We start from the raw sequence: 19,054 nt of genomic DNA, 5'->3' as shown, positions 1-19,054 counted from the left end.
ACTGGGGGTTCCACTCTCCTACACTACTTTAAATCAGAAAGGCAAATGATGAACTACATATGCAAAGTATGCCAATTTTCACTCCGTTATAGCTTTCTCAGCTATTCTCTTTTTACACTTGGCCAAACATGTATTCCTAACTGAGAACTACATATGTACCAATACTGAAGTTTGAAAAAGTTGATTATCCAAAAGAAAATTAAAAGCATCTTGTCAATTTCTGTATGTCAAAAAACCGCAACACTATATTTTAAAAATAATGTTCAGATAGATAGTTTAAAAAAACCTAGCAGATGTAATTTTACCAAATTCCTCTCTCCTATGGACTGGGACCTAGCACAAGCAGTTCTAATCTAAGAAGAATTTTTTCCTGAAAGAAAAATCCCCAGAAAAATGGAGCCAAGTGTTGACCAACCATTCAAGTAATTAGGAATTTCTTCTTTCCTAAAGCATATTTATACCCAGTATCACAATGTAATACTGACAGAATTAAAGTCTGTAAGATAAGAAGTGCTAACACCTACATCAGCATGTTTAACCAAAACTGAAGCCCATCTTGAACACCAGACTGTTATGCTACATTACTCTCAGTGTATGTGTCATTTCCTTTAACTTCTATACTGAAAATCAAGTTTCTTCTCTCATCTGGGGCCATATCAGACCATCAGTTTTTACACAGAACTCCTAACTGATTTTGGTGAAGTCTTCTACTTAAAAACTGATGGCATAATATGGTCCCTGCACTGTTTCAGAGAAAGGCTCAAAATATACCTATGACAGTTTTTAAACATGTCACAGTTAAGCCTGGGTTAGTTTTTAACTCAGAATTTAGTAGCCGGATTTAAACAAACATTTTCACTTTGCACTATTGAAAAATAAAAATAACTATTACATGTACATACACTGTATTCAGAAATAACCTCTGAAAGATGTAATGCATCAAAGTTCTTCCCCTAAGTCTGGTTAAAGGAGATATATTCTGAACACACCGATTAAAAATAAATATGCTTATCTATAAAATACGGGTTTATATATACAATGTAGACCTTAAATGCAGCAGCAACCCTTAAACTTGTCTTTTTTACCTAAGATAACAAGCTAAGGCCCCAATCTTGCAAACTGTGTGTATGTGTGAAGAACCATTAACTTCAATTGAGCTTTGCAGGGGCACAAGGTAAGGCTTGCGTATCTCTCTGCAAGATTTGGGTCTAAGGTTCCCTCAGCATCTGCATTATTTCTATCTTGTTCCCTACCTTTTCTATATCCAATACCACGCAATATTGTAAATACACAGGTAACATAACGGCAAGTATTTAATTAATTAGCTAAGGCAATTTGTAAGATTCCAAGGGCAATTACTGTTTGTTCACTCAAGCAAAGCTAGATGAATTTTTTGGGGGGTGAGGGGGGGGGAAGATTCCACCTCTTCTCATTTGATTTTTTAAAACAAGTTCACTTTGTTGGTGTTTTCTCCCATTTTGGACCATTTTTTGAGTATATCCTAATGGAGTTTATTGGCAACAATATTCCTGGAAACAGTAAATTTTAAACAAATTCCTAATTTGTGTGAGTATTTGCACTGAAAACCTAATTCTAAGATTACGCAAATCCAATCACAAAATAAAAATATACTGTACTATATGAGCTAGGTGTTCAATCAAAATTAACCAATTCCAATTTGAATTTCAAATATCAAATACTAAGAATGCATTTGTATACAATCTACAGACTAAAAATTGTGTGCAAAAATTAGCTAGCAAATTTTGGAAACACAAATAAACTATTTTTGAGGGGTGGAGGTCTCAAGCTGCTCATGCACAATTCAAACAGAAAGATGCAAAAACTACTAAATAAATTATTCTCTGAATTATTTGCTCAGATTTACTTGTAGGCAAGATGGCAGCCCCAGGCCATCATAACTTGAAGCTATTTATTTCAATCGGAAATAGTGCCAATAATCAGAAATGTTAAATACTGCAAGCGTGTTAAGTAAAAGCACAACCAAAACCCATACATGCATATTTATTCACATACCTCAACTGACATATAGCCTGATCCTACTCAGATACACTAGTCCCACTGAAATAATGTGTAAAAGACCCAATCCTAAAAACCTCAACTACTGCTAAGGATCTAAGGATTCATGTTTCAGAAAAACTACAACCTTATACAGAAATCACAACATACAACACAAACTATATTTTATCTCAGCTAAAGGAGTTCCTTTTCCTAATTTATAATGGTGGGAAATGGTGCATTGATATAAACCTAATATATTAGTGAATTTAAAGTGTACTTTCTTTTTCTTTCTTAAATTATACAAGGAAAGTTAAATCAAAAAAGTTTCAAGAAATGTACTTTACTCAGAACATAATTGTTAAATTACACACTGGTCAGATACCTTCCCACTAAGTTTTAAATTTTCAAAATTCCAAGCCAGTTTTTTTTCTTAAGAATAATATTTTACCCTGGAAAAATTAAAATTTGTTTTTTTATGCTTATTAGATATATTGTCATTTCTTTCATAGTGCGTCTTCATTAAATTTCATGTGGCATGGCATTAAGTTAAAATCCTGTAGAAGAAGTTATAGCAGCATTAGCTTCTAAATCAAGTGTAAAAAGCTAACACATTAATGTTGCATCAGCTTTGCTAGAGCTAAAGTTTTTACTGCATTTGACAGCTGCAGTATACACTTTGGTCTGAACACTGGTACTCAGAAAAATTAATGTTTTAATATGAAATTTAATTTTAAAAGTAGACACATGGAAAAAGTAGGAGATCTAAAAATTAAAAGCCAAATTGATATAGAATAAAAAATTCTATATCTTTTAGTCGAGGTGTGTTTAAAAATTTGGTAGTAGTCTCAGAACAAATCTGATCAGGAAAAGAAAATAGTAACAGCCAGTTGGGTGCTGTGGAGGCTAAGTATAGCTAATGATAAAACAGAGTTTGAGAATACATTTGGGATATGGAGCAGCACAGTCTGCAGTGTGTTGCAGTTAGTTTTTTCAGCATACACATATGCATGATGCGAAACAGAGACAGCATTAATTACACAGCTGCATCTTTACAACATAGAAAGGGATTCGGTGAGTGGCTTTGAGCTTGGCTCTGGGTAGAGCTGTGAGGTTTCTCTCCTTTTTGGAAATTACTACACATCCAAGAATAGCAGCTAGAACAAGAGAGGAAAAATAAAAGCTGTTTAAGAATGGTGAGAATTTCCACACACTGTGGATAACTTAACGTTTATCTACCACATCAACTTAGACACAGATGTACTAGCACATGCAGTACTGATGGCTCTTTCATAGGAGGAAAGTGGGGAGGAAATGAACAAGGTGAGAGATGGAAATGATGGCAAATACTGAAAAGAACAGAATTTTGCATTAAAACAAACAAACAAACAAGTCTGACCTGAGTTCTGTTAAAAGCCACACGTGCAAATACTGCCTGTGAAATTCCTGCTCGTTTCAATTCATCACGCACCCACTGGTAGATTTCGGAAGACACCTCTGTGTTGGTTGACACCTGCTGCTCCAACGGCTTGTTCATGGATCTACTGACGGGAGGAGGGTGGTTCAAGTACTGTTGGTTTAAGGACTGCTGGGCTAGAAGTCTGTTCACTGCATACTGCTGGTTCAGCAACTGGGCCATTACCAGCTGCTGATTTACCAACTGAGGGCTAATAGGAGTTGATACAAGTCCAGGGTGCAGGTTTGGGAGTGGGGTCCGAACAGATGGCTGACTGCTATGAGAAAGCTGAACAGGGGATGGAGGCTGTTCAGCTGTGTTCCCTGGGACTGGTTGCTGACCGAAGTTGACATGGTTGGCACCTTGTTGGGATAGTTCAGAAAGACTATCCATTTCAACTAGAGTGGAAAAGAAACATTAAGTTAGACAAAATACCAGTATAAATTAACTGAAAATAGTATACTTGATGCTCTTCAGAAGACTTGCTATAATAAAACTCTCTTTAGAAGAAGGCCTCTTAATTTAGGTTCTGGCTTACTGTATTGTAAGTCTCATAAGAAGTTTAATAGCAACACTATTCCTGTGTAACCTTACATTTCTGGCTTTCAAAGGATGGTGCAGTGAATTAAAAAGAAAAACGAACACACATGCATGGAACACACAGACAGTGTCTAGAATGAATTAGTGGAGGTTCAGTAAAACCTTGTCTCATCTGGTCTAAGTATGGCAAAGGAGGATCCTTTCCTGAAGGTATAGACAAGGGGAACGTAAAAGCCACCAAATTAAAAAACAAACAAACAACAACAACAAAAACCATGTTTGCAGTGAGGATGCACTGTCATATGGGTCTAAAGAAAGGGTGGGGAACCTACCCTGGCCTGCAGGTTGGATGTGGCCAGTTGCTTAATTTCATCCAGCTCGCCCCGCCCCCTGCAGGGTGGGAAGCGCCGGCTCGCCCCACCCCGCCGGGAACAGATGAGTTGAACATTTTACATTTCTCTAAAATAACCCTGTACATTAAAAAGAAAAGGAGTACTTGTGGCACCTTAGAGACTAACAAATTTATTTGAGCATAAGCTTTTGTGAGCTACAGCTCACTCCATCAGATGCAACTCTGAAACCTGTAAATTAAGTTGCTTTTTACTTGTGCGTGGCCTGCGATTGATTTTTTCTGTGGGTCAACAGCCCGTGATAGAAGAAAAGGTTCCCCACTCCTGGTCTAACACATTGTCAATAACCAAGGGCCCAAAAAATCAGGAAGCAAAAACTAGATAAAGGGAAGAGATGAAGTACAGAAGAGGGAATGGTGAGCAGTGCTACCCACCTCTAAAGGAATTCAGGGTGGCTCCTCCATATGCAGGTGTGCGCACAACTCTCGGTGCAGACATGCAAAGCCTAGTAGTGGCTGTTACTGGGAAGCAGCCTCACTCTGGCATATGGACCCACTGGTTGCTTGTGTTGCACCCATGAACTTTAACTCCTGCAGAATTTTCCCTACTATAGCTACAGTTCCCAGATGGGATGAAGAAGGACAAACAATCTAGACATCCCTGTACCCTGTTAATTCCTCATTGCTGTATCAATCCTATGGCCTGTTAGAAACCAGAATAATTTATGTTAAATTATGCTGTTGGACTGTACTGGCATGCAGCATCAGGAGTGGACAAAGGCCACCTTTACCTTTCTCATTCCTGAGCTACTCTTCAGCCATGCTCAAGGATCTGGATGTGAGAGAGACTGGGGTAGGGAAGGAGGACAGGCTGCTTTATCTTATAGCCTCCCATGTATCATTGTTTCAGTGCTTGAAGCACAGCTAAACTTTTTTTTTTTTTTTACTGGCACCTTCCCCAGACACTCCCTCTGAACTAATCACACCTTTTATTCTAACTTCCAGTGCCTCTGTAGACAATTTAGACTCCCTTACAGCTGGCAGAGTGCATACGTAGCACTGGAACAGTCCAGGTTATATTAAAACTCCTTTAGATTTTATTAAGAGGCCCCTTGCCCGCATCAAACTTTTGGCCACCTTTGGTCTGACAGGGCTCCTTTAAACCAGATTTATTTGGAATAGATCTTTGTTCAAAATTTGTTTCATTTACTGGCAATATTTCTAAAAGGGCAAAAAAATAGTGTAAAGAACAAATCCCAGTTTATGAGAAGGGAGAAAAACATAAGATTTTCACAGTAATTAATATTCCTCATTAATTATTCAGCAGATCACCCTCCTGCCAGAGGGGAGTCTGTAGAAAGAAATCTGTCCATGGATTCCCTCACACAGATTCCCTTCACACTGTCCTGTCAAGCGCGCAGGAAAGACAGGGGTTCTTCTACAAAGAAGCCCCATGCCTCCAAACTCTGGAGAGGACCCACAGCTTACTGTCATCATGGAGCCCCTCTCTAGTTTCACCAGCTACTAGGATTTTTGAGGAGATGTAGTGTGGACTTCATGGCTGTATTCCCATTACCCCTGGCTTGCATACTCTGTGGAGATGGCTAAACCCCCTTCTGTGCAGTGGGGAAATTGGCACAAGGATCAGGCCCATTGGCATCAGTGTAAGTCTTCCACAGATCTCAGTGGGCTTTGGATCAAGCCTTAACACAGACCTCAGAGGGGCAATACAGTTTTAGGCTCTAAACTTACAGAAAAATCTGACATTGCTGAAGTTAACATTACACAGAAGTGACAAACAAGTTTAAGGAAAGCAACCTTCTGTTTTCACTAACTGAAAGCAGAGATCAACCCAAGTGTGCCATTCACTTGGAACAGTAATTCAAGCAATTACCACAAAAGTGATGCATTGTCTTCATTACTGCCTGAAGCTATAAAAAGGCAAGGAACCCGTTTTGGTAGATGAATGGTTTTGCTTTAAATACTAAAGGCCAGAACATACTCAAAATTCAAACCAAATTAGACTCCATTTTCTTCATTCCAAAAACCGTTTGAAAATTATTATGTAGAAGCTGATGTAAAATGCCCACATTTATATTAATTGATCTAAAAAACAAACCGTGAAGGACATTTATAAACACATTAAAGAATTAATATACTTCACCAACTAATTTATTATAATCCTATAATATACATATACACTATAGCCTTACTGTAGTCAGCAAAAACTTGTCCCAATAGCTACAACAAGGCCCTTGTCATAATGGACTGAAGTTGCGTCCCCAGAAGTTACAGCAAGATGTAATTCATAAGTTTCTTGTAGGAGGAGAGTGATGGAGACCAGACTAGAATTTGTTACAGTAACTACAGACTGTTTCTTTAAAATATAACTTTACTATTTTAGAAAAAAAAAATCCACAAATTCACAATCTTCCACAGTTCTACATAAAGCTTTTTAAAAAATGAAAATAAATAAATTATTCTAAGCCGTGGTAAGTTTCAGATTTACAAAATGACAACTTTATATCTTATTCCAATTTCCTGCATGTCAGACAAGCCAAGTCAGTTTGGCTGGTTTAATAACAAATATTTATTGAAATTAATTCTCTCATTATATACATACTCCCCGCACCCTCATTAAAAAAAAAGCATACTACATTCATCTTGAAGAGCTCTAGCTTCTTATAGGACTAAGACAGACCTTGACACATGTGTAATGGTATATAGCCAACACTACCACAACTTTTTTGCTTACCCATCATATCTTTTGCCTTCTTGAAATGTTTATACCACCTTCCAAATTCCTGACATTTTGCTGCTGAGACATTTGCATAGTAAGTGCTGTTCACAATGGAAGAAATCATACTCTGCATGAAAAGGGGGGGGGGAAAATCATCTGTAACACACAGCAGCACAAATTGAGAAAGAGAAATTATTTCAATTGTTGAAACCATAATATTTTTAGAGTCTGAACACCATACTGCATTTTTAATCCTGTTGCTCAGAGCTTTAGTTTCTTTAAATCCATTAATCAAGCTTAAAATCATATATAACAAATACATTGTAAATTAGAACAAAAAAGAAATCCACTGAGAAAATACTAAAGTTATCAACTCTAAGAATCTTAGACCACTAGAGATGAGGTATGGTTTCAACAGATTAAAAATTAAAATCCTAAAAACTCAGAAAGTGTCATTTATTAGTACTTCTACTGCTTTCAATTGAAATTGACCCATCCTAGGTCCACACAACACTGCTATGGATATGCCCATTCCCTTCATGTCACCTGTGTGCGGCCCAGAACCCAGAGAATCATGGGGGGAAATTTAATCCAGAATGAGGTCTTCTGGGCTGCAGAAGAGTGGTTTAAGGCAATGCTGCACAAGAGTGGATGCACTCTTCTTAACCAAACAAACTGTTCATAAGGAACAACTTTGAGAAACACTCTCATTGTCAGCTTCAACTCTAGGTACTGTGCCATTAAGTGCTTAATTGTAGGACTGCAGATTAATCATAAAATACACTAAAGAATTCCCAGACATTTTACAATTATTAAACTTAAGGATATCTTTAGAAAGAAGTTGGATAGATAGAAAGAGGTGCCAAATTTTAACCAAATAATTTATAAAAACCTCTCAATCAAGTGCTGTCTCACAAATCAATCAAGATTGTTTTGCATACTGATGCACTATTGCAAGTTAAAAATTACACTCCAAGATAGACAATATATTTTTGTGATAAGACATGTGATCAAAAAAAAAAATCGGTGAGTGCAATTCCAATAGACTGATGAATTTCAATAGTATTTAATGCGGAAAATATCTACTACTAGCATAACTAAAGGAATTGTCCAGCATATTTAGAACACGACTCTCAAGAAGACAAAGCCCTGATTATTAAGTTTCCTTTGCTAGCCTGCATATAACATTTCATTATATTTGTGCTATGGTGAAATCAACGTACAGCATGGGGCCTTTGTTATATGAATTGTAATAACCACTAGCAAAGCCAGTTTGGGGACAAAGGCAGTAAATATTCCTCTAAGTCTGTCTATTACAAACTATTCCTGATCTAACACACACTGTTATCTTGATTATTGATTCTACTGGAGTCCATTATAAGCATTCATTTTATAACATGCTGTCCAGTAATATGTGAATTTCTTAGATCCCAAAACAGTTATGCTGACATGTTAATAAGGCAAAATATGGAAACCCTACTATAGAAGTCCTGTAACGAATGTATCAGACAATTACTACTTTATAGCCATCTTCACGTTTTTTCCATAAACCACCAAAAATATATAGTCTTTAAGTGCTTACTATTCCTTTACATTAACCCAGTGTTTTTCAAGTGAACTAGAAATCTAACAAACAGTATAAGGAAATCTTGACAAATCATTATCTACAGCCTGAATCATCTAAAACTAACCTTAACTGAATCCAATTTCTATTTCCAGCACAATGTCAATATCATTGATGTCTGATACTACTAAAATTGTGGTTTTAGGTTCCCTTACAGATCTGACCACTCCCCATGGGGACAGCTGCTGCACATGACAACATAAAAAAAAATCATGAGTCGCATCTGCAATACATATGAATAAATTAACTGGTTATTGTGCATGTAAAACCTGCCTCTGTACATGCAAAATCGGCAACTGCACTGCCCACTTTGTCCACACAATTAACTATTGTTGTGTACACGTGCATATTTTACAGGTGAAATTTAGGTTTTAATTTTTGAAAATCTGGCTCATCTCTGATCTCGTTTCATCTCTCTTTTGCTATGATACAATAAATTTAATAATACTTTCAGTGTGCCTCCTGCTGTTAAAGATGTCTGCCTAAGACTTGCTATCCTCATCTCCACTTACATGTCATTCAACTTCATCTCACAATGAAGTTATAATCCTGTGTTTATGACATCACAGGATGTTACCAAAGAAATAGGATATCATCAGTTCAGCAGTGTGACCTCATGGTAGGACCAAACAGAAAGAACTGATAGACTGAGTTGTGTAAACAACATGGGTAAAATTCTAGTCCCTTTGAAGTTAATGGTAAAACTCCCATTGACTTCAGTGGGACCACAATTTCACCCCACAATCTAAGAATTAGCAAGATTGGCAAGGGAAACAGTGAAAGACACGAACAATGTAGTTGTATCTGAAGTATTCCCAGTCTGAAAGTCCCTCTAACAGTGGGCTCTTCAAGAACATTTCACACAAATATGCAAACTACTGTGGTTCATTTGCTAATTCACTTAAGGCAACAGTTTTACAAGTCTAGTAAAATGTTCATATCTTGTTAATCCACCAAGTACCTTCACCAGATCTTTTCTTCACTATTTTCATTCTTAATCGGCCTGTACCATTGTTTTCAGAAGCTCATGGTGTCTTTCTCCGACTTGGAGGATATTCCCAACATTCTTGAGGGAACCAGAATCTTGATCTTAGGCATACGGAGGTTTCTCTCTCTCAACCACAGGCTACACTACATGCAAAAAGCCCTCAAACGCTTTGTTGGTGCCTCGTATTCCTCCATGATCAAACAGTCCGCAAGCGTTAAACTTGATTGTCTCATGGTCCATGACTGGACCATTTAAATTCCTTATCCAGATATATCCTATGTACAGCCTATAGCTGTAGATGCTTCCCAAGAACATGGAAGATGAGCTAGCACAACGTGCAGCCTGAAAGAATCTCAGACATATTCAAATGCATCACAGTACTCACCCATGATCTGGCCACAGCTTTCACACTTTCTGTGAAAGAAAATTGATAAACTGTATAAGTTGGCCATAGATCTCAAAATCTTAGAGAACCTCCCACAACCTTATCCTTTGGACCAAGTTGCTTTAGGATCCAAAGTGTCACACACACAGGTACACCACACACACATCCTACAAGTACGTGGCAGTTCTGTTTTGAGAGTCTGATGAAGAGCCGATCTGAAATGGTGCCACCTTCACAGAATCATAGAATATCAGGTTCGGAAGGGACCTCAGGAGGTCATCTAGTCCAACCCCCTGCTCAAAGCAGGACCAATCCCCAATTTTTGCCCCATATCCCTAAATGGCCCTCTCAAGGATTGAACTTACTACCCTGGCTTTAGCAGGCCAAAGCTCAAATCACTGAGCTATCCCTCCCCCGCCAAGCCCCACTACTCTGGAAGGATACCATCTGTTGCAGCCGGAGTTTTCTTTTTCAGACAGATACATTGTTTACAATTAGGTCTACCGTAATTGTGGTGGAATAGAGCTAGAATTGGTTCTCAAGTTCAGCTTAGGTTTCCTTAGAACGTAGTTTTTAAAACTGAATCTCATCCCCTCAAAAGGTTAAGTATCATAGATATGATAAATAGGCATGAGGTGCTCTCCAAGAAGTTTCAAGCACTCTCTAGAAAGTAAGTCGTTTTTTATATGTCCATTGCTTTAAAAAAAAAAAAGCAGCCAGTGTCAGCCACCTTTTACATTATGATTTTGGAAGCCAATATATGATGCGTTTCACTAGGCAAGAGAAGGAATTTTATGTTTGATTCTCTCTGGTCATTTCAGCTGCCACTGTAGGTACTTTCTGTGAAGTATTCCGTCACTGTTTCCTATAAGGCTGCTCACTAACCAGGTAAAAAACTGGTCAGTTATGACTAAAAATGTATTATTGTCCTTTTTGCAAAACAACAAAAACAACGTTAATCAGGTTAATTCAATCATCCAAACCAAAACTGTTCATGCTTTCCTGCCAAATCAACCAACCACAGCAAAATCTGTTATCAGTGATTGCTCAGCTCCCAGTCAAAAACACTTAAGCCCCACAGTCCCAAAACTTCCCCAATAATAACCTTAAAATTACTCTTACATAACAAGACTGAAGCACAGAAGAAAACCTCATCAAAGGGTATTTGGGATGCAGTATTTGCACAGAACAAATGCATGCTAACAGACTTAGTAGAGGGTACCAGAGACAACAGTTCCCTTACAGGACTCTGAGCTAGATACTAAGGATTTTTTGGTATGAAATTTCCCCATCAAAGTGGTATCATAATCAAAACTTATTTAGGCCTTTCTGATTGTTTAACGGAAGGGGGGGGGCTGGGTGGAGAGAAGCATTTATGAAACTGGTTCATTGGTTTTTAAAGCTTTCAAGCTCTATCAGTGGAGGGGGCAAGGGCTGTAACAAGTTATTTACACAATTATCTAAATACGATTAAACAGCTGATGGACAAATATTAAACTGGAAAATGTAGTCATTTCAGCTTAATGTAATCCTCTTTCTGTAAACACCCAAGATGATTTTTTCCCAACCAGAACAGTCCTGACACCTCATAAGCCTAAGGGTGAATAGCAAGAGATTGTTTTTGATAGTTATAAATATTCAAAAGACATGCAGACCATCTGCTTTCATAATACAGGTAAAGCAAGACTGAAATGGTGACTGCTGTATAAAAATGGTTCTTTTAACAAAGTCTTCCTCTCCTCGCAAACTATAAAGACAGATGTCAAAAACTGTTTATATAGGGTAATCAGGAGCGTGCAAAATGTAATATTCCTTTTACACACAGTGCTTGCTAAAGAGATTTTTTTTCTTTTTCTTCCCATCTGTGTGTTGCAACACATTTCTACAAGTTAAAAACATTTTTTCAAACAGATCCCATGAATACCCAAAAACATGCTATCTGGTTTCTGAATGCTAATTAATTTCAACTAAGGAATCTGCATTTTTTCTGTAGGAAGGAATGTATGCTTTTGAAATAGAGTACTGTAGCGATAGCAGACACTGCAGACTGAACACTAAACTTCAAGTCTGCACTGTTTTGACACTGGCTATTTTCACAACCTTGTCTTGCATGTAATCTGCATCTGTTAAATTTGGTTTAGCATAAATGGAGCACGTATAATTCTCTCCCTTTTCAACAGAGTTTTATTTATGTTTTGCCATTTATCAAGCTCTTAATATAAAGCCTTATAACAATGTAATGATTGTGTCAAGTGGAAAGTAAGATGTCTTATCTTCCAAGCAGAATATGAACAGAGCTGCCCATAAACCCCTACAGTCAATTTTCAGAATTGAAACACTAATCTTGACAGTAACCTTTTAATGTATTATATTAATGGCACAGAAGCTTTAAGCACCTTTTTTATAATTCTCAATAAAACGAACATTTACAGAACAATCTGTCAAAGGCTGGCCTCCAATTTTTTTTAAACCAAACTTTTAGAGTTCTATCTATTTTCACTTCCATAAACTCATCACTTTAGATACCTAGATATTTGGCAAGGCAGGATACTTTGCTACCACCACTATAATCTCCCTAACAAATATCCAAACCGTGAATCTCTGTTTCAGTTCCTAGATAAAAGTTTAAATGGTGCTGAATTTAAGAACAGAGTACAGCTCTAGATGGGGGGGGAGGGCAGGAATTAGAGGACGAACCGTGCATATCTCAATGTAGAATATACACTTTACCCAAAGGAACTTTATCATAAACAAAAGCCACCAACAGTGGAGGACAGTAAGGAAGCTGCTCGGATCAATAAAATAATAGTGGTAGAAATCTCAAACAACATAGACTGAGTGCAGACTGAGATCTCAGAAATTACTTTAAGCTCCTGTTTAAATATTATTTAATTAAAACTACAGTTGTGCATATAGGCCCCAATCAAGTAAATACATAGTCAGAGACAGTCCATGGCCCGAAGAGTTTACACATCATTTGAGATTATGCCATTCCACGCACTTGGAAGATGCAATCTGGTGCCTGATATACTGACATACAGATAGGTTTCAGAGTAGCAGCTGTGTTAGTCTGTATTCGCAAAAAGAAAAGGAGTACTTGTGGCACCTTAGAGACTAACAAATTTATTAGAGCATAAGCTTTCGTGAGCTACAACTCACTTCATCGGATGCATCCGATGAAGTGAGCTGTAGCTCACGAAAGCTTATGCTCTAATAAATTTGTTAGTCTCTAAGATGCCACAAGTACTCCTTTTCTTTTTGCGAATACAGATAATTCTCTGACACTTGAACTAAAACCAGAATTACAAATGCAAAATATCTAGACACCACGAGTTGTTTTTAGGACATGGAATGTTAAAATGTTAACACACACACACCCCTTTAAGACACTTTATTACCTTGAAATATGAGTGACATAGGAATTTGCTTTGTCATGCCCACTATAAATATGTTGAAGAAAAAAATTAGATGGACAGAAATACATTCCTGATGGTGACAAGACTGTCTGTGCCTTTGTCAGTGCATATGGATGAAGATTTGACCCTGTACTGTTGCCAAGGTCATAAGAACTATGATGATCTGTAAAGCAAGTGCTGGTCATATAAATTAAAATTACATAAAGACAGTCCTAAAAATGATTAAAATGAGGCTTTCCAAAAACTAAAATATCACCCTTGCCCTCCGTATACCTTCTACATCATATAAGTAATTTAATTTAGACTAGCTCCTCCCCTTTCCCACTGCCTCTAAAGGCTTTGTCTCGGTACAGAGAGAACTGAAAATTGCCTCCATTATAATGAGGACTGCCACAACCTCTTATTTTGGTAAAAAAAAGAATCTGAAGTGTAGAATGAAAAATAAGAATGAACTATAGATTCTTGCATTGCTCTGTCATCTTGTAATGTGAAGATTGGAAATTTACATGACAGAGAATCAATCTCCCACTCTCCTGATGGATATAAATAAAGCAGAAAAAAAAAGTTTGCTTTCCAAGATACCAGTCTCATATCCACAGTCTAAAGGCTCAACAATAAAATAAATCATTACAAAATAAAAGGGTAGGTAGGAAATGCTAATTCACAAGAAATGGGGAAACTGGAAATGGCAGAAATCCAAAGGACATTCACAACTGTTTTCATGATTTTTGATGTCTTAGTTTTTGGGTGCCTAACTTGAGCCCCTTAAAGAAAGCTGATTTTCAAAAAGTGGTGAGCACCCATCCTTTGAAATTCACCCCTTTCCTTTTAAAATGTCTCAAGTTGAGCACCCATAAATGGAGACACCAAAAGATCAGGAGTCAATCTTGAAATTACTGTCCACTACCTAAAGTCTGTAGAAAGGCTTCCAGCAGCAAAGGCTTGAGATTTAAGTGTGCTGATGACTAGACCCTTCCTGAAATCAACTTGGATAAAGTCTGAAAATGACAAATAGTGGCAATAGAAAACAGGTTCCTAGCTTTATCTCACTGAATGAAAATGGCCTTGTGTTTTTAGAAGTAGAGTCTACATTACTTCATCTGAATACTTGACTTCAGCGTGCACCTTCCAGTGACTGTAACTTAAACTTTTGAGTCTCTGGGCTGGCTTCCAGCAGGGCAACCCACAAAAAAAAAAAAAAAAAAAAAGGGAGGATATGGATAGGGAAAGGTGCTTGAGCTACTATCCATTCAGATCAACAACCTTGGTTCTCAAAGGCAACTTGGTTAAGCAATTAAGATTAAATTTGCTGTTTGCCTACATGGTGCTCTCAGGAATAAGAGGAAAAGAAGGGAACAAACAAAACTGCAGGTGAAGGGTACTGAGAATATATCTATTGCTAGAGCTAGCACACACTTGTACAAGCAGAAGACATGGGATTCCAGACTCTGATATCAGGTGTCTCCAAAGACTGTTCTGTTAAGACACTGAAAAAACTGAGCATTCCTTATCGTTAGTCTTTGCCTTATCCAATTCTCTTTTCCATTCCTATCCTCTTCTAGATGAACTGCATTTACTTGTGACAGTTCTATTTTAGGAGAGTAGGTTACCTCTGACTCCCTAAGTAGACATTTCAAATTCCTGGTTCCATCGTTTTTTTTTCCCTCCAGGTATGACATGGCTAAGGTTTTATTGGTACAAATGATTGTCAGAAAGGAGAGTCCTTTTGCTATTAGTTAATTAAAGACCGCTTTGGTAGCCAAACTATATATTCCTTTCTCAGAAAGATTTACTTCTCCTTCTACAGATGTTGAGAACACACGAGCCCTGACCACTGCTGTGGTAATCTCCAATTTGGTTCCAGTAAAGGGTCTCCTGAAAGTTGCACAATATTGTCCACCAAATTAGGGATATTTCCTGCTAGGGATTATGACATGCTTTTTCAGCAAGTCTCTTCTCTGGTTCCACTGTTCTGCTAGGCAAAGCATCAGTTGTTTGGCATGAAGCTGAGCCCTAAGGCACAATGTCCAGACAAGAAGTCAGACTCAGTATCATTAATGATGGTCTTGCAAAATACATTTTGGTGGTCAGGATCAAATCTTTCTTTGATCTACTCTATGTAAATAGAATAGATTTTTAAAAGCCAGAAGGGGCCATTATGATCATCTAATCTGGCTTCCAACATAAAGCTGTTCATAGAATTTCACTCAGCGATTTCTGAATCTATCCCAGCAACTTGTGGTTAAACTACAGCATATTTCTTTCTAACTTTCAGAAAGACCTCCAATTTTAATATTAAGACTTCAAGACATGGAAAATGTACAGCATCTCTTAATAATCTGATCCACTGGTTAACTAGCCTTACTGTTAAAAATCTGTCTGCTTTCCCAGTTTGAACTTTGCTGACTTCAACTTTCAGCCACTGGATATGGTTATGTCTTTGATGGCTAGGAAAAAAAAAAGCCTTCTAGTATCCTATCTTCTCCCTGTGAAGTTACAGAGACTAAGTCACCTCTCAACTTTCTCTTCAAAAATCTAAAATAGATGCAATAAGAGATTAAAGGACCTCATCCAAGAAATGTTTACCAGACCACCAATCCATTTTGCAGCTCTTCTCTCAACTATTTCCAATTTTTCACATCCTTTTAAAAGTATGCACACCAGAAGTAGACACAATATTCCAGTAGCGGTCTAACTGGTATCGTATGAAAGGTAACTTTACCTCCTTACTCCTGTAAGTAACTTGCTTGTTGATACATCCAAGCAGTCAAAGCAGGGACTACTGCACTGGGTGTGTGTATAAAATGGGACCCCCTTTCCCTTCAGCACCTTTTTGGATCCAGAACTGTGAGGGGGAGACCCTCCCCCATATTCTGGGGGCACTCAGACCCAGCTGGTTGCTTCTCCCAGTCACATGGCCTTGCAGAAAATCTGTGGGGAGGAACCAGCCAGAGACTCCAGCCCATAGGAACAGTTGTAGAAGCAGCTGCAGAAGCAGGGACCTTTGGACATCCAGAGAAGTTTCTACAGAACTTTCTTTTCCCTGCCCTGATGGGCTATTTCCCCCAACTCTCCCTCTCTCAGTCTCCATCTCAATTTCACTCATCTTCCCCTCAGACTCTCTTCCCCACTGCCCTATCGCCTGCCCACCCTTCCCTTCCATGTCCCCTCTCCTTTCAACTTTCTTTCCATTTAGCTTAGCCGCTCTTAACTAAACCCACCTAGGGAAAAAAAGGTGGAACATGCCACTTACCACCATCACACAGCTGATTCTGCTTGTGGCTTACACTCTTCCTGTTCTCCACCCTGTGTGTCTGTCTTGTCAATTTAGAGTGTAAGCTCTGGGAAGGCAGGGATCATCTGCTATTCTGTGTTGGTACAGCGCCTAGCAAAATAGGGGCCCCACTCGTGGCTGGATTTTTTTTTGTCACTACCCACAATAAACCTGATTATTGATCATGACAGACAGATAAAGTGTGTCAGGTAATATCTTAGGCTGGTGAGAAGGACAAGCTTCCAATGTTACCCGGAGCTCTTCTTCAAGTCTCTTCTCTGGGCGAGCTTGAAAGTTTGTTGCTCTCACCAACAGAAGTAGGTCCAATAAAAGACACTACCTCACTCACCTTGACTGTACTGTCCTGGAACCAACATGGCTACAACAGCACTGCATACAATAATCATATTAGGCTTTTTTCCACAGCACCACATAAGAAGTTAGTGTTCAGTTTATCCATAGTGACCCTAAATCAGACAATGCCCATTCATCAAGTATATTTAGCTCTATTAAGGAAGAATGGGATGAATGACTCTGCCTTTCTGCCAAAAAGTGGACTCTAAAGTGCACTAGGTCTGAACAAGAGGAATCAAGCCCTTTTTGAAGTTTTCAAAGAATCTGAGACTAAAATGTTTAAAGCTCATTATCAAGTGCTAACTGATTTTGATGAATAAAATGAAGATTTCATTAAGCAGTTCTCTAGTAGAGCAAGTTGCACGTGGTCACTCCCCATGATGCTAGCCTTAACAATGAGAGTTTTCAAAAACAAGTCCAGCTACATTGGAAAGATCCAATATCCTGTCCGGTTTTGTAAACATTAAAGACAAATCTCATTGATTTTTGATAACTGCTTGTCATAGTGATATGCATATTGATGATCTGTTGATTTAAAGAAATCCCTTGGCTCTGCTGCAACAATTACTTCCTGAAGAAAATCTACATTTTTAATTCCTTGTATACCATTAACTGATGGTATGGGTTTCATCACACGTGGCTCCTTTTGTTTTTGTTGAACAAAGAATGGGGAATATACCCCAGAAAACTTCTGGAGTTCCTGGTACTGGAAAAAGACATTTGAATTCACTACAATACATTCAGAAAACGTACCTGAGAACAAAGCCATGTTTGGCCCATCTACTTTTAGAGGATATTTGGATACATGGGAACACACAGTTTTGGGAGAGGGATATAGTATTTTAAAAGTATATCCTAACTAGACATACTTTTCCATAGCAAGCACTAGCCAGGTTGAGAGAGAGAGATTGATTGATTTATTCCTCCTCGCCCCAGAACAGATGTTAGTAGTGAGGGTCTTAGCAGAAGTCTCACTGTCCTTTCTTATCATTGAGTCCATTTTTTCTATTGATAATCTCCTTCAGAGCCACAAAATATTTTAAAGAGATGGATCCTTTTTAGCAAACTAGGTCATATCAAGATCACACAAAAGCACACTACTCCACTCTGAGAAATAACTCTTCTCAAGCTTGTAATGTTTTGAGACTCTGGATATATTATGTTTAGAGTTAGGGAACTTGTCAGAATTAAGTATTCTCTAGACTCTCATATATGAGGAGAGCCTTTTATGTCTTCTCACCCTTGGGGAAGATACATTTCTTTAGCTTATTTATTCCAAGATTTGGAGAGAGGCAGGTCTCAGGCTGCTGCCACGTGTTTGAGGTTTACTTACTGTGCTCAGGACTGAAAAACCTGTCCTCCGATAAATGCTGCAAGGCATCAAAGGAATTTGACACTTATTTTTCCATTGAGAAGTCATCCAAGGAAGCAGACAGAGACCTCACCCTTCCCCTAGCATTTATTTTGAGGGGACAAGGTGGGAAGTGAAGAGGAAACTATACATCACTTTTTTTTTAAATGAAGCTTTGTAAGAGTTTGCTTGTAGGTTTCAGAACCTTTAAAAAAATTCCCGCTCATCCTCTCAAATAATCCTCAGTGAGCATTCAAGTCAGAGTTGAGGTCAATCTGACAAGGAACGAAGTATTTGGTCTGTCAAAGCCAGAAGTGCTCATCTCTCTGTGTAGCCACTCAAGAAGTGGGTCTCACTGTGCTTTCATTCCTGTCAGGTGTAAAAGATTATTGTGAGTCCAATTCCTTTTCTTCAAAACAAGACTGTCACAACTTAGACCACCATCACAGAAGTCTGCATAAAGAGCAGAGGATGCAGTTAATACAGAGCACCTTTCTTCTATATGCTGGTAGCATTTCTTAGGGGGGAAAAATCAGAAAAATGTGTCACAAACTGAGAAAA

The 19,054-nt window shown here is 38.1% G+C and overlaps 1 protein-coding gene across 37 annotated transcripts in view; it reads right to left on the bottom strand.

The window, feature by feature from the left end:
* Window positions 1–19,054, bottom strand: part of SATB1 (SATB homeobox 1) — a 109,549-nt gene that overhangs the window by 50,947 nt on the left and 39,548 nt on the right. For 19 of the 37 annotated variants that reach the window (XM_043509049.1, XM_043509051.1, XM_043509052.1 and 16 more), the window contains 4 exons: window positions 12,860–12,971; window positions 10,099–10,127; window positions 7,117–7,228; window positions 3,416–3,870 (listed from right to left, as the gene is read on the bottom strand). In XM_043509049.1, coding sequence (XP_043364984.1) covers window positions 3,416–3,870; window positions 7,117–7,228; window positions 10,099–10,127; window positions 12,860–12,971 — 708 coding nt within the window. The remainder of the gene's footprint in view (window positions 1–3,415; window positions 3,871–7,116; window positions 7,229–10,098; window positions 10,128–12,859; window positions 12,972–19,054) is intronic. The other 18 variants (XM_043509065.1, XM_043509071.1, XM_043509076.1 and 15 more) reach the window with 2 other exon arrangements.

The sequence above is a fragment of the Dermochelys coriacea genome, chromosome 2, assembly GCF_009764565.3.
Source record: "Dermochelys coriacea isolate rDerCor1 chromosome 2, rDerCor1.pri.v4, whole genome shotgun sequence".
NCBI classification, from domain to species: Eukaryota; Metazoa; Chordata; order Testudines; family Dermochelyidae; genus Dermochelys; species Dermochelys coriacea.
The sequence above is the reverse complement of the archived record's forward strand: the minus strand, read 5'-3'. Positions and strand labels throughout refer to the sequence as shown.